The 21,982-nt window shown below is 48.8% G+C and overlaps 1 protein-coding gene across 1 annotated transcript in view; it reads right to left on the bottom strand.

The window, feature by feature from the left end:
* Nucleotides 1-21,679, bottom strand: part of LOC147703693 (syntaxin-1B) — a 410,801-nt gene extending 389,122 nt beyond the window's left edge. Inside the window, exon 1 of the mRNA XM_086932048.1 lies at nucleotides 21,277-21,679. Within this exon, the coding sequence (XP_086788174.1) occupies nucleotides 21,277-21,306 (30 nt within the window). The 5' untranslated portion in view covers nucleotides 21,307-21,679. The remainder of the gene's footprint in view (nucleotides 1-21,276) is intronic.
* Nucleotides 21,680-21,982: the final 303 nt, after the last annotated feature.

Below are 21,982 nucleotides of genomic sequence, written 5' to 3'. Positions count from 1 at the left end.
CATCAATACCGGAATTACTTCCTACGTTTGTCTCTACAACCTCAGGAAATGGAAAAACATCAATAGGAGGTAACATAATGTCTGATGTAGAGCTAAGTGACGACACAACACTAGACATAGCAGATCAAACACCTGAAGCCACAAGAATTGCAGAAATAGATAGGATTGTCCCCACTGCTGAACCAAGTAATCAGCTGATAACCCCGGAAGTTGAGTCCATTCAGGGCCTGCCAAGGGGCTTTACAGTCCCTGACATTGATTTGAGCCATACAGCAGTGAGCAAACCAATGAAAGACACCTTCCAACTATTTAATAGTACACCTAGTAATGTATCACTGATTGAAGTGACAGAGGATACTCAAATCTATACTATCATTGCTGGAAAAAGCTACAGCTAATTCGGATCACACATTGGAAATCCAAACTGCTTGTTTAAAACTCTAATCAGTCAAAAGGACTCGCTCTCTGCTGGAAGGGGAGATATTTGAGCAGGGGTTCAAACCAGCGAAAATGGTGTAGCTTTAAATACTAATAAAAAGTCAAGTGCAACACAAACAGGCAGAAAAATGCAAAAAGGGAGGAAAAGAATGGGGAAGAAACAGAAATAGTCTTCTCCATATGTAGGCTATGTGAAGAACCAACGCTAGCTCAGGAGACAAGCAAGCTGTACTGCCCTGCTATCCGTTATTTAAATGCTCTAAAAGTGTAGGCTCCTCGGAAAATCCCCTTGTGCCTGAGTCACCTCCTACAACACAAGAACCTGAGCCTATGAAAGCTAATAGTAGTAAGGTTGAAGCAAAGTCTGTGAGGAAAAAGAAAAGAGTAGCTTGTAGGATCTCCAAGAGGAAGTCTCGAAGAATAAAGTTTGCTTTAACTGATGCCCACACTGGCGCGAAGGTAAACGGAGCCAGCAGCAGTATAGCGAACACAGTAATCTTACAGGATGCACAAACATCGAACCAGCCTCTCCTTCTTCCTGTAAAAGATGTACAAGTGTAACTAAACCTACTGGCCCAAACTTTGTAAACACGACGTACCAGTCTGAAAATAGGTTCCCCACACACCGTTGTGACCGCAAGCTCTTACCATGGGTTACCCTGGGCAGAGCCAACATTAAATCTGTGTCGAGCTCTAGAAGAAAACAGACATGGAGAAGATCCTCTAAACGGACAAGGAATATTAAGGCTATTAAAAAACTTCCTGCAACTTCAGTCCCTCTCTTCTTCAGAAATAATGCTGGTATCCTTTCCCAATAATCATGACTTTTCCACTGCTCACGTAAAATTCTGGTCTAATGTGATCCCCTCAATAGTGCTCCGGGAAAGTCAAAGACTTCACAAAAATGGCTCTGATATAATGGGAATTCTTTATAGGTCTCCTGCCTCACTGTCTTCATCCCAGCCAAAGCAAACATCCTAGGGGGAAGTGAAACATCTGATCATGCCATCTAACCAAATTGGCCATGGGCATTATAGTGGATCTGCGCATACTCTTACAGTGCATATTGATAGAGGAGGCAGTCAGATATGGAACCAAATTACGCTTATAGTGGTTAATACAAAAACCGATGTCTCTTGGTCTTGGCCCTCAAAGAGCCTAAATGAAAACACATTAAACAGTAACCCCAAACTTCCTTTATACAGCAATTTGGCGATCATCTACTGGAACCTGGTTGACTTGGAAACATATGAGTTGCATAGCCTGATGAGATTCTGCCCAGCAATCATATGTCTTCAAGAGACTTGGTTCTTTGCAAAATTCGATTGGAGCAGCTACTTTGTAATTGATGTTCCTGCATAAAGGGTTAAGAAAGACCATGCTAAGGATGACCGCTTCATCTTCCTTACTATTGAGTTACAGAGTGACTTTGAAAAAATACAGCTTCTGGGAAACAATATACACTGCATTAAAATAAAACCAGCTAATGCAAGTGCTTACTTGGCGGAAATGTTATTTCTATTCAACATCTATGTTCCGCCGAGGCCGGAACACAATTCATAGATGAATGAGATACTTGATCTAGTAGAGATCACCCTGGAGTCAGGAGGAAACTCCCAAATGATAATAGTGGGCGATTTCAAAGCAAAAATCTCAAATGCAGCGGTAAAAGCTTAAAAATACATGGAATTATTAGAATCTTGGCCCATTCCTTATTCAGTCGTTCCACTAAAGATGGAGGCTGATGAACGTGGAAGAATGCTACTGGAACCTTTGCACAGACTAAACGGCATGATATTTAATCGGAGAACAGCTGGAGACGTACCAACTGACTTCACCAGAAAAGGGGCCAGTGGCTCCTCTATTAGTGATTACATCATAACCAGTTATGACCTATATCAGAAATATCTGCTCCCTAACTAAGTTTGTTCTAGGTAGTGGCCATGCCATTTTGTATTCTGAACTCGAACTGCAAGTACAACTCAAGCCATCTTGGTCCCTAACAGTTGGAAATGGGAATCTTTTTATAGCCTGTAAGCAAGGTCGAATAATTTGGAACACCATTAACATATCCAAGATGAAAACAGCGGTCATGTCTCCTCGATCTCACCATTCTCTTGAAGAGAATAATCCAGTTTTGACCTACGAAGATATAATCACAGATACTGTCCGCGAGTTCTAAAGGAGGAGTACATCTTGTAAGGATCCGGTACATGCAAAAAAGGGGTAAAGGAATCTTGGAAGTTGAACAAACTGGTCTGTCAACAATTCATTACCCCTCAACCACAAGGAGAAAAGAAATTAATGATCTGCGACAGAAAAAAAGGAACATTCACTTGGCAAATAATGCAAATACCATGGATAAGAACTAGTCAGATGTGCATCAAACATCCCACCAAAAAAATAGTAAAACCTTTTGGCAGCTCATATCTAAGTGTATGGGCAAAACCCAAAAAATGGCTGCAATCCCAATTCCGCAGAATGAATGGATCAATTTACTTCTCTGAACTGTGTGAGACCAACTCTTCCCCGCAGAGCTGTGATGATTTTCTCAAGCCTATTTTGTGAGCCTGATGTACACATAATATCTCCTACGGTGAAGCATATAGAGACATATATAAGGAGAGCAAGACCCTCTGCAGTGAAGGGACTGGACAAACCACCCATAAAAGTACTGCAGGGTAACCCAGAAGGTAGGAGTGGGCTCCTCACTCTCCTGTATTCACGCTGTTATGAAACAGGGCTAATACCAAGCTCTTGGACAGGAAGTGTAGCAGTCCCCTTGCATAAAAAAGGTTCCCACCTAACTCCATGTAATTATCTTCAAATTGCATTACTTGATGCAACAGGCAAGATTGATGCTACAGTTGTTCTGAACCATCTCAAGGATTGGGCGTACTTTAAGGGCGTGATACCGCTAGTCCGAGTGAGCTTTAGACCCAAACATTCTGTGACCCGACAATATTGCAATTGGGCAACCCATAATTGATAAGTATGTGGTGGCCTAGTCACATGTTGTTTACTGTGGGTTGTCAACTTTTCTACTGCTTTTGATAGAGTTAATAGCAGTAGCGGCTCCTGGAGCGAGTGCTGCCGGGCGGTGACGGAGGGCGAGTGAGGGGCAGGGTGGTGGGATAGTTAACTCCGGATTATGGCCTAACGGAGGAAAGTATACAAATAAATAAAGAAAACAAACTTCATTGTGTGCGCGGCATCAAAATTTGTTTTATTTATTTATTTGTATACTTACCTCCGTTAGGACGGAATCCGGAATTTACTAGCCCCCAACCCTGCCCCTCCCCCGCCCTGCATCACAGCCCGACAGCATTCCCTCCTGGAGCCACTACTGGTCATTAGACCCACCCTTTGGGGGAAACTGGTTAGACTGGGGATCCCTAATGATTCCTAATGACTTATTAAGACTTATTGCTGAACTTCACACATCCACCTGGTGGAGAGTTCTAATGGTAGGAGACAAGGGATTATCTCCTAAAATGTTGACTCAAAATGGCCTGAAGCAGGGAGGTAGCCTAGCCCCTCTTCTGTTTTCCTTATTTCTCAGTGATCTGCCTGCATGTTTTAATAATATCAGTAATTTTCCCCCTAAAACTGTACTTCAAAGTATTCATGAATAAATGTACACTGATGATGTGGCCATTTTTTTACCTCACTCTCATCGGCCTTCAGCGTAATTTGATTGTGCTTTTTGTATATGCTGAGGCAATTTTTTTAAAATAAATATCACTAAAACCAAGGTGGTCATTTTCAGAGGGCAGAGGAGGTACCACCCCTTTGACTGGAAGTTGGGGGGTAAGCCCGTGGGAGTGGCCACAACCTATACATATTTAGAAAGGGTATTTTCCCAAACCTTAAAAAGCACCTCACACGGTCGGTAACGGCCGAAATTACCGAATTTCGGCCGTTACCGACCGGTATTAGGCATTTGGGATGTAGGTGGCTACATTTCAGATTCGGTAATTTACCGAATTGGTATTTAAGAATTCGGTAAATTACCGAATTCTTAAATACCAATTCGGTAAATTACTGAATCTGAAATGTAGGAAGCACTCAAGTGAGTGCTTTTCACCTGTAAGGATTCGTTATTTACCGCCAACTACAAGTTGGTGGTAAATAACGAAAACCGTTAAAAAAGCAATTTGTGCTTTTTTAACAGTGCCATGTGGCAGACATACATGCCCTTAGGGCCTGTATGTGTGCCACATGTGCACCCATGCACTATTCAGGGGTGCAACAGGGTGTCAATGTGAAACCCTGCCACCCTTGTAGGTCGGTATTGGTATTCCCCATTCATTCCTATGGGCCTGGAGGCCCATAGGAATGAATTGGGAATACCGATTCACTAAATACTGAATCGGTATTTACCGAACTTTACAGATTCTGTAAAAATTACCGAATTAATACCTATATATCATTTACCCATTCTAAAATACCGAATCAGTAAAATTCGGTATTTTAGAATCTGTAAATGGTATTTACCTACATCTGGCCCTTACTGCTTAAGGCACTAGCTCAATTTGGCACATTAAAAAGATGTTATTGTTCTTCATGTAGGAGACATATCTGAAAGAGACACGTTAGTGATAGATTCCTTACCTTAGAATATCCCCAGGCGTCAGACTGGATCCGGAAATTTTTGCGTAGCAATACCCCTGCGCGCTGTTAGGCGTCGTCTGCGGCTCCGCGTCCGTCGTCGGCGTCGTGAGCGCCGGGATGACGTCATCGGAGTATATAGACGGCGCCCATGCGCGCTGACGTCAGTTCTTCTTTTTTCCGCGCCAGCTAGCGCAGATCCGGAAGAAGCTCTACCCCCAGTCACTTTTTGACTGAAAACTTTTTGATCTTTTTGATCCTCTACTTAGTCGATTCTCGACTATCGGTGCCAGGGATGCCCGGGTTCAAGCCTTGCTCGAAGTGCGGCCGACTCATGTCGGTCACGGACCCCCATCGCCGGTGCCTGAAGTGCTTAGGCCTCGACCACGACGATCGAACCTGTGACGACTGCCGGGCCCTGACGTCGAAGGCTAGGCGGGAGCGGTCCCGCAAGCGTCTCGAGCTGAGGCAGTCGGCCCCGCGCCGCTCCAGGTCCCGGTCCCGGTCCCACGGGAGGTCGAGGGACAGGTCGCGAGGTCGGAGTCATCGACGCTCCGGGAGTGGTCACCGATCGTCTGGATCCAAGTCCTCAGGTAAGAGGCATGAGAGGTCGGAGCGCCACCATCGGTCCTCCGACCCGCCCCGACGCTCGCTCGATGCGGCCGGGGGTTCGGGCGACACCGCCCACGCGGCTCCGCGGGAGTCGCAAGCGTCGCCGCCTGCCCCACACCTTCGGGTCCCTGGGCACGGCGCGTCGCAGGAGGAGGTCGAGAGGTACCTCATGGCCATGAGGGCCCTCCCTCCTCAGTCGGTTCCCGTGGCGCCTTCGGGCCGATCGGCTCCGTCTGGAGGTCCTTCCGGGTCGGGCGCTTCGGCCCCGACGACGTCGGGTGCTTCGGGCCCGGCGCCGCTGGCGACTTCGGTCCCGGCGCCGCGCGACCTCGCTGGATCCGGCTCCGGATCCGGGACCTCGCCGGTCGACCTTACGACCTCACCGGCGCCGTCCCTTCAGGTGTCGTCCCCGGCAGCCGTAGTGGTTGCCGACCCCAATGCTTCCTACGGTCCGCCTCAGGCGTCGGAGGGGCGCCGCTGGGCGCCGATTCCGTCGGCCATCGGAGAATTCTATCTCCACGAGGAGGCCCTGGCTGTTCATCCTGGTCTCCAGGAGCTGGGTGACGAGGAGCAATGGGAGGGGTCCGAGGACCCTCTGGCACGTGATTGCCAGTCACATCAGGACTGGACATATGAGCTTGGGGAGGCCAGTGGTATTGACACCTCGCCAGACACTGGATTTACATCGCCCCCGACTGTGGCTTCGGAGGCGGGTTCTGCTTACAGCGTAGTGTTGACGAAGGCAGCTAAGGCCCTAAACCTTGAGCTCCCCGTCGCGGCCGTGAGGACTAATCTCCTCACTGAGGTGCTCAAACAGCAGTCCGGCTCCGCGGAGCCCCTTCTGCCGTTCAATGAGGCCTTGTGTGACGTTCTGCTGGGCACTTGGTCCAAGCCCGCCACAGGTCCCCCTGTGGATAGGAACGTGGCCAGACGCTACCGCCCGGCACCGGGCGACCCTTGCTTTTTGTCCACCCACCCCACCCCCGAGAGCCTGGTCATCCAGGCCTCCACTTCCCAGACCGCATTCCCGACGGCCCCGCCCGATCGGGAATCCAAGAGATATGAGCAGTTCGGGAAGAAGGTCTTCTCGTCTGTGAGCCTAGGGCTCCGGTCAGTCAACACCAACTGTCTCTTGGGCCGCTACACCCACACTCTGTGGGACACGGTTGCGGAGGTGCTGCCACAATGCTCTGAGGAGGTCAGGGCTAAACTCAGCCAAACCCTTGCGGACGGCCGAGATGCGGCACGATTTTCCATCCGGTGTGGGCTGGATACCACGGACTCACTGGGCAGGGCGATGGCAACGACGGTGGCGGTTCGACGCCACGCCTGGTTGAGGTCCGCCAATTTCTCGGCCGATGTCCAGGCCACTCTCCTGGACATGCCGTTTGATGGCCGTCGCCTCTTCGGCGACAAGGCAGACCATGCGCTGGAACGTTTTAAGGACTCCAGGGCCACGGCCAAGTCCTTGGGCCTTGCGGCCCCACGCCAGCAATCGGGTGCCTTTCGCTCCTTTCGTGGCCACGGAAGGGGCGCCCCACCACGGACCGTCAGCCACGCGCCGCAGAATGTTCAGCAACGCGGTGGCGGCCGTGGGAACCGCCGTGGCGGTGGTCGGGGCCAGCGGCGAGGCCAGTCCACACCTCCCTCAGCAGCCCCCGCCTCAAAACCTTCCTAGTCCGAGTTTTCAGGCCCATGTGACGCCTGTGGGAGGCAGGGTTCGCCATCACCTCTCCCACTGGCATACAGTCACTTCGGACAGGTGGGTGCTGCAAATTGTCCGAAGGGGTTTCTCCCTCCCCTTCGAGTCTTCCCCTCCATCCATGCCACCTCAATGCCACCGTGTGTCGGGGGATCACTTGCGACTTCTGCAAGGGGAAGTTTCGGCCCTCTTGGCCAAGGGGGCCATCGAGCGCGTTCCTGGGCCAGAAGTAGGACGTGGCTGTTACTCCCACTACTTTCTGGTACCCAAGAAGGGCAAAGGGGGCCTACGCCCTATCTTGGATCTGCGGAACGTGAACGGCTTCCTCCGTACGGAGAAGTTCAAGATGCTCACTTTGGCTCAGGTCCTGGCTGCCCTGGACCCAGGAGACTGGATGGTAGCGTTGGACTTGCAGGACGCCTATTTCCACATCCCCGTCCTGCCGGCCCACCGGCGTTACCTGCGGTTCACGGTAGGCCACGAGCACTTTCAGTTTACCGTGCTCCCCTTCGGCCTTACCAGCGCCCCACGGGTGTTCACGAAGGTGATGGCGGTGGTCGCAGCCCATCTGCGCAGGCAAGGGGTGTCAGTCTTCCCCTACCTCGACGACTGGTTGTTGAAGGCGGGCTCGCCCCAGACAGTCGTCAGCCACCTCCAGACTACGGCCGACCTCCTGCACTTGCTGGGGTTCTCCATCAATGTGCCGAAGTCACACCTGTGTCCCTCTCAGAAGCTCCTTTTCATCGGAGCGGTTCTCGACTCGGCGCAGTTTCGGGTTTACCCACCCGAGCAGCGGGTTCGGGATATTCAGGCTCTGATTCCTGTCTTCGGGCCGTTATCCCGGGTCTCGGTCAGGTTGACGCTGCGGCTTCTGGGACTGATGGCCTCCTGCATCCTTCTGGTGCGTCACGCCAGGTGGCGGATGCGGGCTCTGCAGTGGGACCTGAAGTTTCAGTGGGCCCAGCATCAGGGCAACCTGTCCGATCATGTCCTGATCTCGGAGGGCACTGCGAGACAACTGCAGTGGTGGCTCACGGACCGCGACTGGGTCAGTGGCAGACCTCTCTCTCTACCCCAGCCGGAGCACGTAGTTGTGACGGACGCGTCCCTCCAGGGCTGGGGAGGCCACATGGGAGAGGCGGAGATCAGAGGCCTCTGGTCTCCGGCGGAGTCCCGGCTCCACATCAACCTTCTGGAGCTGCGGGCGATTCGTCTTGCACTGAAGGCATTCCTCCCCTCTGTCAGGGGGAGCGTGGTGCAAGTGTTCACCGACAACACCACCGCCATGTGGTACTGCAACAAACAGGGCGGTGTGGGGTCGTGGACCCTTTGCCAGGAGGCTCTGCGCCTCTGGCAGTGGCTGGAACATCAGGGCGTGACTCTGGTGGTTCAACACCTGGCAGGTTCTCTGAATGCCAGGGCGGACGAACTCAGCCGCCGGTGCATGATGGATCACGAATGGCGTCTGAACTCGGACGTGGCGCAAGGTCTCTTTCGACAGTGGGGAGAGCCTTGGTTAGATCTATTCGCCACAGAAGAGAACGCGCAATGTCAGCAGTTCTGCGCGTTGGAGTTTCCAAGGCGGCACTCGCTCGGAGACGCTTTTCGTCGCGAGTGGAGCTGCGGCCTGTTGTACGCCTTTCCGCCTATACCACTTCTGCCCAGAGTGCTGAAGAAGATCAAGCGCGACCGGGCCCAGGTTATCCTTGTGGCTCCGGACTGGGCTCGAAGATACTGGTATCCCGAGCTACTCAGCATGTCAGTCGATCCCCCGATTCGTCTGCCTCTTCGGGAGGACCTTCTGTCGCAGCAGCAGGGGACGGTCCTGCACCCGAACCTGTCCAGTCTCCACCTACAAGCTTGGAGATTGAGCGGCGGCAGTTGAGGCCATTTGACTTGCCTCCCGAAGTCTGTGACATCATTCTGGCAGCCAGGCGTCCCTCCACTAAGTCGGTATACGCCTGCCGGTGGAATAGATTTGTGGCATGGTGCGCAGCAAAGGCTGTGGATCCCCTCTCTGCACCCCTTTCGGAAGTGCTGCTCTTTCTTCTTTCCCTTGCCCAGCAGGGCTCTGCTCTGGGCACTCTTAAAGGGTATCTCTCTGCTCTTTCAGCCTTCTTGAGGCTACCTGATCAGCCTTCTTTGTTCAAGTCCCCTATAGTGAGTAGATTTCTGAAGGGCATCACACACATGTTCCCTCCTGTTCCCTTCGTGATGCCCCAGTGGGACTTGAACCTTGTTCTCACCTATCTGATGTGTGCTCCCTTTGAGCCACTTCATAACTGTCCTCTTCGCCTCCTTACGCTGAAGACGGCCTTCCTGGTTGCCATCACCTCTGCCAGGAGAGTGAGTGAGCTCCAGGCTCTTTCTTCTTCTCCGCCTTTCCTGTCTGTTCACCCTGATAAGGTGGTGTTGCGTACACGACCTTCCTTTCTGCCCAAGGTTGTCACGGCCTTCCACATCGGGCAGTCCATCACCTTGCCCACCTTCTTTCCGCCTCCGCATCCCTCGAAAGAGGAGGAGAGGCTCCACCGTCTGGATCCAAAACGTGCGCTCTCCTACTACTTGGACCGCACTCGCCAATTCCGGGTGGATGACCAACTCTTCGTTGGTTACGTGGGCGCGAAGAAGGGAAAGGCTGTACACAAGAGGACCATCTCCAGGTGGATCATCTTGTGCATCCAAGCATGCTACTCCATGGCGAGGAAGGAGCCCCCGGCTGGATTGCGGGCTCACTCCACTCGGGCCACGGCAACGACAACTGCCCTGGGCCGCGGTGTCCCCCTGCAGGACATCTGTCAGGCAGCCACGTGGGCCTCGCTGCACACGTTCGCAAGACACTACTGCCTGGACAGTCAAGTCCGGAGGGATGGCTTCTTTGGCCGTTCCGTCCTCCAGGACTTTCTGGTGTGATATTGGTTCGCAGACCCACCACCGCGGGGTTGGTATTGCTGGGGTATCTATTCTAAGGTAAGGAATCTATCACTAACGTGTCTCTTTCAGATGCACAAGTTACTACTTGTGTAACGATATATCTGTAAGAGACATTAGTTAGTGATAGATTCCTTACCGCCCTCCCATCCTCCCCGTTCTGCGAACCGATATTTAGGGTTAAGGTCATCCCCTTTCAGGGCCCTAGTTTCATGGCACCAGTGTTAGTTCTATCATGGCTCTGCGTATCTGGCGCGGAAAAGCTGTGTTATCAGAACTGACGTCAGCGCGCATGGGCGCCGTCTATATACTCCGATGACGTCATCCCGGCGCTCACGACGCCGACGACGGACGCGGAGCCGCAGACGACGCCTAACAGCGCGCAGGGGTATTGCTACGCAAAAATTTCCGGATCCAGTCTGACGCCTGGGGATATTCTAAGGTAAGGAATCTATCACTAACTAATGTCTCTTACAGATATATCGTTACACAAGTAGTAACTTGTGCTTTAAGTGCCTCCTAGAGATTAATCATGTAAAGATACCGTCTATCTGTACCTATGCCATTGAATATACCCCAATAAGTTGATAGACCATTTAAACTTATTCGAAGCGAGGCTCCTTCAGAAGAAAATATCCCTGAGTCAAGCAATCCCCGTTCAGGCATTGCGTTTAGAGTCTTCCCTCCTCAGTGCCTATATTAGATCCTTGGCTAATGTGATAAGATGGGCTTATAACATTCTTCGTGCAATCGAAGGCACTCTAAGAGCCCTCCTAAAGAACAAAACCTTCAAGGAAGAAGAAGGAGTCTACACTTTTAATATTAATCTTAAGACCACACTTGAGAAATTCCAATATTCCATTGCCCATTTGCAATCATGGACACCAGCACAACTAAAGCTGTCCTTGAAAAATACGAGGGCCAGACTATTCACTGGACATTGCACACTGCTCCCAGAAGAATTGAAAACCCTACTCTGACAGCCTCTCTTTTAAATTGAATCAAGGATATTTGAAGTTTATATTGGATCACAGCACCAGGCAATTCATAATTATGTGAAAGCTGGGAATTTTACCTCTAAACAACTTTACAAAACACTGGGCGGACAAAAGGGACACGTCTGGAATATGTGAACTGTGTAAGGGAGGGATTCAAGACACCAAGCATGTACTATCTGTTTGTCTCTGCAAGCCAGTACTAGATGCACTGAGGCATTTTTTAAAGACCTTTATGTCTCAATTATAGTGCGCTTAAACCCTTTTGATGCATTAAGAGCCTCCTAAATATATTTTTTTAATTGACATTACCTGTGAACTTTGTTTAGGTTTCCTATTTTTAAAAAATATATGACTTTGTGAGACACAAGGCTACACAACTATGCCCATCTGTACTCTGCATGCCCCGCACTGTATGGCTGTCTAGTTAACATCATGAACAACATTATTTTAGGTAACTTGCCTTTCATGTAACCTTTTTTTTAAAGAATGTGACGACAGCACATGCCATTCCATAATTTTTCCTGAAGCTGAGAGCAAATTTCTAGACTTTAAGGGATTGGAGTGAGGAAACTCATATTTGAGTAGGCTTATCAGGCAATATCTATGAAGCTCTTATTTAAACACACCTGGCATAAGCACAGGGAGTGAGCAATGGTAATTGGAAACCAACGTAGGCTGGTTTGAGTGAGTGAGCGAGACAAGGAGCAGGTGAGGATGGTTATATTGTGCACTCTATAAAATAAACTGTTGAATAAAAAGTTTGCCTAATATCCAATCTTATAGAATCAAGAATCACCAACAGTATCCAGGATGTCTCTTCTGTGACATCTGGTTGGGTTGTAGAACCTATTGTGACATCATTCACCTGATGGCCTCTCAAGTGCAATACCTAGACATGTGGACAGAGATAACACGGTGGTCCTAATACATTATCCATATTTATGTTTTGTTGATTTATGAATCCGCAGTGCATAGAACTGGAGACTGGGCCATTTGTTCTCCCATGTAGAGCGTATACACCAATTAAACAACCAGTCTTTCGGCCTTGGTTAGAGTTTTGCGGCAATCACTCAATGTACCTAGGCCTAAAAAAATAAGTAACTAACTAAAGAGTGCTAGAGTACTTTATATGACCTTACATAAAAACATAGACGGTAAGAGGGGGGCCTGAGGGGAAAGGATTCTTTATAGACCTACTGATATCTTGTCCCCCAACTATATATTTAAACACACGAGAGATACCAGAGGTCTTTGTCAAATTCAATTACCATACCAAACCATTACAGTATTCAGCATGTGTAGCTGGAACCAGACAGTTTCTAAAGTGCAAGATAGACACAGGAGATAGATACAGTTCAAAAGTCAGAACCCATTGAGAAAGTACCCATCAGCCCACCCAATAGTGGAACTTCGTCATCTGGGATTTCATGTTGCGAAATATGGTGTCCAAACAGCCCTTCCCCAATAGAAACTTGAGGCTAGCCGTGGACCCACAGGTTGATCCTTCAACCAAAAGAGATGACTGAGTATGAGGCTGATAGTACTTAGTTGCAGTGCTCAAAGAAATTGTGAAGAAGTGAAAATAAAGGAAAAATAATAATCCAAGTGATTAAAAATACCTAACTTGATGTCAATAAGAAAACTTTATTGGATTTGTCCATCATGATGGTATTGTTAAAAGCAGAGTGATAATAGCGAAAAAATAAATTGCTATTTACCAAAAATGTTATGTGGTCAACATGTTTCAGCCTGTATAGGCTTTCGTCAGGACCTTATAGTCACTACTGCAACACTTACTTTTATTACTGTGAAAAATAAACTACAGACCTTCTTAAAAGTGATGTATCATCTCCCAAATTTTTGGGATTTGGAGCCTCACCTCACCTGGCAACGGCTCAGGACAAAGGAGGCCACGCACTCTCCGTCGTTACCTCGTGCTATACTAAGCCGAGGGGTTAGTATAGCACGAGGTAACGACGGAGAGTGCGTGGCCTCCTTTGTCCTGAGCCGTTGCCAGGTGAGGTGAGGCTCCAAATCCCAAAAATTTGGGAGATGATACATCACTTTTAAGAAGGTCTGTAGTTTATTTTTCACAGTAATAAAAGTAAGTGTTGCAGTAGTGACTATAAGGTCCTGACGAAAGCCTATACAGGCTGAAACATGTTGACCACATAACATTTTTGGTAAATAGCAATTTATTTTTTCGCTATTATCACTCTGCTTTTAACAATACCATCATGATGGACAAATCCAATAAAGTTTTCTTATTGACATCAAGTTAGGTATTTTTAATCACTTGGATTATTATTTTTCCTTTATTTTCACTTCTTCACAATTTCTTTGAGCACTGCAACTAAGTACTATCAGCCTCATACTCAGTCATCTCTTTTGGTTGAAGGATCAACCTGTGGGTCCACGGCTAGCCTCAAGTTTCTATTGGGGAAGGGCTGTTTGGACACCATATTTCGCAACATGAAATCCCAGATGACGAAGTTCCACTATTGAGTGGGCTGATGGGTACTTTCTCAATGGGTTCTGACTTTTGGACTGTATCCATCTCCTGTGTCTATCTTGCACTTTAGAAACTGTCTGGTTCCAGCTACACATGCTGAATACTGTAATGGTTTGGTATGGTAATTGAAGTTGACAAAGACCTCTGGTATCTCTCGTGTGTTTACTTTATATGACCACCAGATTATATTACAAAAGGTCAGAGTTGTATTTAGTTTGTTACTTATTTTTTTAGGCACAGGTAAATGAACTGATTTGCCCAGAACCATAGGATGTTGAGCTCACCCCATACTCCACCTTGGTTCCCTATCTCCAGATCGGCAGCTCTGCCATTAGAGTAGGTCTCCTCGCTGCAGTGTGTCACCCACTTATAGCTGGCTCTTATCCCATAGCCCTGGAATCAGTAGTAGATGTTCTCACACACAAGGTCAATAATATCTTGATATCATTGAAGAAGCACAGTCAGTATTGAATTTGTAAAAAAAAAAAATGTAAGCGAAGGTCTTTCTTTGGAGTCTGCCACCTGTGCTGCTGAACGGGAGAGCTGTTGAATACTAATGCTGTCCAGTCATGATCCCACATCTGGCCTCTTTCCACCGCCACCCTACACTTCCTCTTTCTTTATCTCACTCTTTCAGGTTCTTTTTTAACTGTGCTTTCTACATATGTCACTGTTTTCTGATATTCTCTTAGTCCTCTTTTCTCCCTTGTTTGTTTTCCTTTCTCTGGCCCCTAAAACATGAGTGCCGGTGCCGACCACCTGCAAGCACCGGCACAAACAAAACACAGACAGAACACAGCATGAGGGAACCTCAGACACATGGGTCTACCCTGAATCCGTGGCAGGCCCCGTCCCCTCACCGCAGTCAGACCCCTTCACCCCACCCCAGCACAGGTGTGCTGCTGCTGCTGCTGATTGAGTCCACCTGGAGCTAGAGTGACCAACCGTCCTTAAATTTCACAGACAGTCCGTAAATTGGACCTCACGTCCACGAGGATCCTTTTTACGGACGCATTTTGTCCGTAATTTTAGGCATTGCAGGGAACAGAGCTGTTCCCCTGCAAAAGGCCTCACCTCCCAGATGGGGCCGCCTCACACTCTTGTGAGCACAAGAGCAGCCCCACCCTTCCCATTGTCATTCTGTTTTTAGGCTGATTGCCACATACAGAATGACAATGGTTCAGTCTGGGCTGGCACAGCATGTGGTGGCCTCCTCCTGCCTCTGTCCAGGGCAGGGCATTTTGTCACATGGAAGTGCATAAATGCCCATACTGCTGCTAAGTGAGAATCCAGTTAACCAAAGGAAGGAGGTGAAAGAAGTTCAAAGGACAGGATTATAGTTATAGTATAGCAGCCATGGTTGCTGCTTTTTTATTTTATGCAACTAACAACTATTGACAAAGCCAATAGCTCTGGCTTGTTCTAGGTGTAACGTTCCTTGTTCTAAGTGTAACGTTACTTGTTATATTAAGTATATGGATGTAATGACAGAAGCAACCAAAATACCAGTCGGGCGCCACATTATATTATGCACAGATTTTTAGCTTATGTGTTTTAAGCCACGCATTTTATTACAATAAAAACCCTTTTGGAGAGACCCCCCTAGTTTTTACATCCCACTTAAAGCTCTGGAAACAACACCATGTCACAGTTGCCCCACGTCCAGGCACTGTGCATCATGCATGACTCATGCCTTCCACTTTTTCAGATTGCCTATGCGCAGGGGCATAGTGAACCCTGCCCCACCCCACCCCTTGCTTTAGGAACTACAGCGAGGGTGGAGTTCTTGATGGGGCTCATAATTAATGTGAAAAGGTGAGTGAGTAAGTAAGTGAAGGGATGGGTGGATGGATGGCTGGATAGATGAGTGAAATGATGGATGGATGGATGGGTGGATGGGTGGATGGATGAGTGAAATGATGGATGGATTGATGAATTGATAAGTGAAAGGGTGAATGGATGGAGGGATGAGTGAAAGGGTGGATGTAAGGCAGGATGAGTGCGTGAAAGGGCGTGTAGATGGACAAAAGGATGGATAGATGAGTGAAGGAGTGACAGGGTGGATGGATGGATGGATGGATGAGAGAAAGTATGGATGGATGAGTGAAAGGATGGATGAATGTGGGTTCAATGGATGGATTCATGGGTGGATTAATGGGTGGCTGGATGGAAGGATGGATGGCTAAGTGAAAGGGAAATTGAAAGAGAAAGGGGGATGGGTAAATGGATGACTGAATTGGTGGAAGGATGAGTGGCTGGGTGGATAAATGAGTAAGTGAAATGATGGCTAGATAGGTAAATGGCTGGATGGATGAGTGAATGGATAGATGGGTGGAAGAGTGGATGGGTGAGTGTACAGATGGATAGGGTAAAAGGTTGGATGGATGGATGATGGATGAGTAAAAGGGTGGATTGAGGGATGGATGAGTGAAATGATGGATGGAAGGATATGTGATGGATAGGTTTGTAAATGGATGAATATGGACATGGATGGGCACACAGATGGAAGGACAGAATGAATGGTGAAAGACTGAATGATGGATGAAAGTATGATTACACATTGAAAGCCCCATTATCTTAAGCAACATTTCCTATACATTGACTTTCACATTTATATGAGTGATTGTTTCTATATAATATGTGTGTGTTGTAACACACTCCAACACTGTGCCCCACATACTTGGGATGAGTAGCACTATAGAAGAAATTAAATACACATGAGAGAGGGTCTATGTGAAGATGAGGGGCACAATTGGAGGGAGGCATCAAGTCCAGACTGGCCGGACCGGGCATCAGGTGTTTTCTCCGGGAGCTGGAAAGGTGGGGGCAGTTTTGTTACCACAAAAAGACCTGCACATTTGCTTAAAGCTCCGCGCAGTTGGGAATCCCACTTACATTGAAGACGTATTGAATAAACAGATGAAAAAATATATCCCGTGAAGGATATATCAGGGAACACAACTGAAACCAAAACAAAGACAACAACACTGACTACAATGAAAGATACAGGTAAATCTTTTGTATTAACCTTTTTGACGGATTGATTCAAAATGTATTTGAGAAGCTGTCCAAAACAAACAATACATAGACTGAATGTACATTGGGTGAGTGAGTTGTGACTGGTGACTGAGTGCTCAAAGAAAGATTAAACAACAAAAATAATCATACATATAGACACCACATTTATATCATAAGTGTCCACTCTGAATTACAATGGTTACAAACGGATATATTATTTCTTTAGTTCGTTGAAACCTTGTGTGGATGGATACATAGACAGAACGTCGACGTTTCGACCCTAGACAGGATGCGCTGATTTATGTGCATCTATAACGGGTCTTCATCAGGACTGCAAGGTGGTGGGACAGCCTTATCAAAGGTAGACGTATCAACCGAAAGTGCTTCAACTGTGGGGCGGAGAATGTGAGCCGACAAACTCAAGGTCATGAATGGCGTATGTTTTCCTTGTTTTCTTAATTGTAGGGACGCTCCCCACTGCTGCCAGAAGTGATCGCCACGGCGGCACCGCCCCACACGGATCTTCCCACCAGCTGGTGTTGAAGATTACAATTAAGAAAACAAGGAAAACTTACGCCATTCATGACCTGGAGTTGTCGGCTGACATTCTCCGCTCCACAGTTGAAGCACTTTCGGTTGATACTTCTACCTTTGATAAGGCTGTCCCATCATCTTGCAGTCCTGATGAAGACCCGCTATAGATGCATATAAATCAGCGCATCCTGTCCAGGGTTGAAACGTCGACGTTCTGTCTATGTATCCGTCCACACAGGGTTTCAACAAACTAAAGAAATAATATACCCGTTTCAAACCATTGTAATTCAGAGTGGACTCTTATGATATAAATGTTCTGTCTGTATGTATGATTTTTTTTGTTGTTTAATCTTTGTTTGAGCACTCAGTCACGACTCACTCACCCAATGTACATTCAGTCTATGTATTGTTAGTTTTGGACAGCTTCTCAAATACATTTTGAATCAATCCGTCAAAAAGGTTAATACAAAAGATGTACCTGTATCTTTCATTGTGGTCAGTGTTTTTGTCTTTGTTTTGGTTTCAGTTGTGTTCCCTGATATATCCTTCACCGAATATATTTTTTCATCTGTGTATTCAATAGATCTTCAAAGTAAGTGTGATTCCCTACAGAACTGTTGTTTATGTTCAATTTACTTACCCAAGTTCTGAGGGTTACTAGGTTACCCCATTACTTCTAATGGTAAAGCTGCGTGCATACTGACAAACCGTGAAGTGCACAATTGTCTCAACCTAATAGCAACTTATTTTCACTTGTAGTTTAGTAGTTGTCTATTTACTCACTTATATACTATTGCGCAACCTACTCTGATGTATCTGTAAAACTTACCCTTTGTCCTGAATTTTGACCTTCTGTCCTGAATTTTTGTCCTGAATTTTGAGCCTTTGTCCTGAATTTTTACACTCACTGTCCTGAATTTGCACCCATGCCAGTTGGTCACACTACCTGGAGCCACCTTGCCCCAGATGATACAGAGAGGAGAGTTGGTTGCTTTCAGGCGAGTGTAAGCCTACTCCCCTGATAAACCCAACCTAAATCCCTCTATGTTGTTTGTGTTGCTACTACGCTCAAACCCAGTAGGCATTAAAAACTGCAGACTGGCCCTAGCAGGCACAACAGAGTGTTTTCCTGGTGGGCCAGAAGGGTGGGGTCCAGTTTTTGACTGGTGGGGCTGTTTTTTTGTTATTGGGGGCCAGTTTTGCAGCTGTGCTTTAATATCAGGCCCTGTTAAAAAAAAAAAGTAGCAGCTGTGCTTCTCACTAGCCAACAACTGAATTGCCAGGGCTTGTTGGTGTTCCCAGTCCGGCCCTTTAAAACTCTGGGTGGCAGTTGTTGTCAGGGCACAAGTCCTAAAAAAAGAAGTGGGGGGACGCTGTCACCGGAAGTGACGTCACAACAGGAAGTGACGTCACGAAGGTGGCTTGCACCATCGCCACGGGCTCATTGCCTCCTCTCACTCACCCCTTAGATGCAATTGCATCAGGGAAGCTGCCCAGAGAGGCCAAATTGTGAAGTCCAGCTGTTTGGCAGGGGGGACGGCGTCCACCCGGTAAAATAAGTGGGGGGACGCCGTCCAACCGCGTGGGACCCCGACTCGAGCCCTGTAACTTGTTGCCAAGTTAGGTAGGGGGGCAGAAGAGAAGCCACCTTGTGAGACCCGGCCTCGTGCATCCCCCGGCCCCTCCCGCCTCCGTGTAGTGCAGCACTCCTCAAACACGGTGTGCCATCTTCTTCGCCTCCTACAGCGATGGAAGCAGCGTGTCCCCGTACACACCTGAGAAGCCTGCAGATGCGCAGCGCAGGCGTGACAGACACCTGTGTGGGCTTTAACGAGCCTGAGAACTCACCCCCACACCTCACCCCCCTCTGGCATCAGAGAGATCCCGGCGCACGCCCCCGTCAGAGGAAGGAGGCCTCTCTGGGTGGGCCTGTGGGGATGCGGCACATCTGCAGTCAGTGCAGCAAAAGGGGGGTGGGGGCTGTGAGGAGGGCTTGACACGGACAGAGGGGGCATGGGGGCAGCCGTGCATAATTAACACGCTGGAACTTCTTCCTCCTCGCTCTCTCCTCCCACCCCCACTTCGCATCTGATGCTCAGGCTCCGGTTCTAGACAAGAAACGGCCTCCTACCCTGGAGACCCCCACCGCAGGCATCCCTGCCCCTTTACAGGCATCCTTGCCCCTTTACAACCAGAGAAGAAGGCTCACGCACGCTCACGTCCACATAAAGAAGAGAGGGCGTGCAGAGCAAGGAACGTGCAGGAGGGGAGGCGGTCACCATCGATCCACCCAGCCGTGCTCTGTCACCCCTTCCTCCATGCTGGACATTCGAGGAAACGTGCGTGATGAAACTGACAGCAGGTTGTTACCATGTTGAAAAGAGGCAGGCCTATTTACATGTTGAAAATGACAGGACAGAATTAGTTATATTTTAAGGTGACGGGAAGGATTCGCATGTTGATTGTGGCAAGTGATTACATGTTGGAATTGACTGGTGATATTTACATGTTCTGTTTGGTTTGATTTACACGTTCTAAGAAACAGAAGGCGTACTTCTGTGTTAAAAGGTGACAGACGTCGTTTACGTGTCGTGATTCACACAATGCACATTCACACGATGAAACAAACAGATTGCTTACATCTTGAGGCATGTAGGAAACATATGCATATTTGAAGTGACAGGATTGTTGCTTGCATGTCTTACCTCAAAGGTGATATGGGTAAAATAGACTAAAATACATGGGTATTACCAGTAGTAAGAAGTATTTAATGGCTAAAAATTAGGAGTATCAGCCATGTATTGGAATAGAAAAGCTACATGTTGTAACTGAAAGAAATGTATTAAATGCTCAAAAGAGTTATATATGTTGAAACAAAGAAGATATTACCTAGGTGTTAATACGGAAAGAATAGATTTACGTGTTCCAACAGACTGGTGATATTTCCACAAGCTGATGCTGACAAGTTAAAGTTGGCAGGTGATATTTACGTGTTGAAATTGAAAGGAGGCCTCTACATGTTGAAACTGGCATGTGATAATCACATGACCAAACTGCCAGAAGTGATGGCGGCACAGTGACACTCAGGGAAGATGCTGCATGCTTCCTCCCCGCTGCCTCCCCACCCAATCCCACCCCAGTATCATAGCACGTGACCCCGGCACACCCCCTCCATGTGTGCGATATCCGCGATGTGTCTGGGGAGGTGACTGCTCCCCCTCACCCCTCGGTATCCTTCGTTCATACCTCCACCCTCGCTCCCACCCCTCCACTCCACTCGACTCTTTAATATTTAATACAGAAAGATCCGCAGCGGCGCGCGGAGGAGGAGGACGGATGCAGGCCTGGAGAGCACCGAGCGTGAAAGCCCGTGCCTTCCAGGGGTGGGGTCAGGTGGGGGCTGGACGCCAACCAAAGGGGCGACGACTCGTCCCCGGTGGAGCACAGCCACCCTCCCCGCCCCCTCGCGCACACCTGCGCTCCTCCTCCCAATGGCAGCACATGGGAAATACATCGCTTCTTCACACTCCGCCAGCACACCTGCCCGCACGAGGGAAATCTGCAGCTCCCACCTCGTTCTCCACACCTGACACGGAAATGTGTGCACCAGCAATCTGCTATATGTGCGCGCGCCTATACATATACATCGATGACATAAGCAGCGTGTGACGCGCCCTGCCTCCCCTCCAGCTCGGATGCACAGCGAAAGCCACGGACACAGATTGATAGACGCGGCAGAGGACAGCGCTCTGTCCCCTGACCTCAAGGCTGCTGGTGCTGCACAAATTCCTCCCTCCTCCCAGCGTCCCATTCATCCTCACAGACTCAGCATCCCTCCTCCTCCCCCCCTCGCCCCCACCCTCCCCTCCTCCTCCCTCCCTGGAGTAGCTGGGGGTTATAGAAAAGAAAATCTGCCTTACGCTCCTCAGTTCTTGAGTGCGGTCCTTCATGGCTGCCCGTCCTCCTGGACCGAGGGGTGGAGGGGCTGGGGGGCTCTGTCCGCTCCGGTCTCTGGGCCCCCCCTCGCGATGCTCTTCCCTCTCTCTCAGAGAAAATGCCCTTCTTCCCCGGGATGGACGCGGCCGGTCCCCTCGTTGGGCCTTTTTGTGATTTTTCCCTGGTGTGAATGTGTGTGTTTTAATTCAATAGGTGGTTGCCCCTCCACCCTTTTTTCCGTGGAGCGTGGCGGCAGGGGGTAGGGGGGTCTGTCTTTACGGGGTGTAGGCGGGGAGGGGGGAGGGGAGGGATAGCCGGGGGGGCTGGAAAGCTCCACAGGGCGATGCTCCAAGGATGGAGACTGGTGCTGATGCAGCAGAGAAAGGGATGCAGGAGTAGGAGAGGGGGAGGGAGGCGGGGCAGGGGTGAGGACGGAGTGGGAGAAGGGAGGGAGAAGGAGGGGAGGGGTTGGAGAAGAGAGCAGACCGAGGAATGCCGGGAGATGTAGTGCTGGGGATCTAGGTTGCGATGACAGGTTCCTGAGACTTTTTCTTATTGATAACGACGACGTCTTATGAAGCAAACGGAAAAAACGAAGATTGTTTCTCCAACTCTGAAAAGCACGAACACTTATTTTACAAATGTACAAGGCCGAGGGAATGAGATAAACTAAGGCAAAAATAACAGCAA

Source organism: Lissotriton vulgaris, chromosome 7, assembly GCF_964263255.1.
Source record: "Lissotriton vulgaris chromosome 7, aLisVul1.2, whole genome shotgun sequence".
Classification (NCBI taxonomy): Eukaryota; Metazoa; Chordata; class Amphibia; order Caudata; family Salamandridae; genus Lissotriton; species Lissotriton vulgaris.
This window is presented reverse-complemented; position numbering and strand designations above follow the sequence as displayed.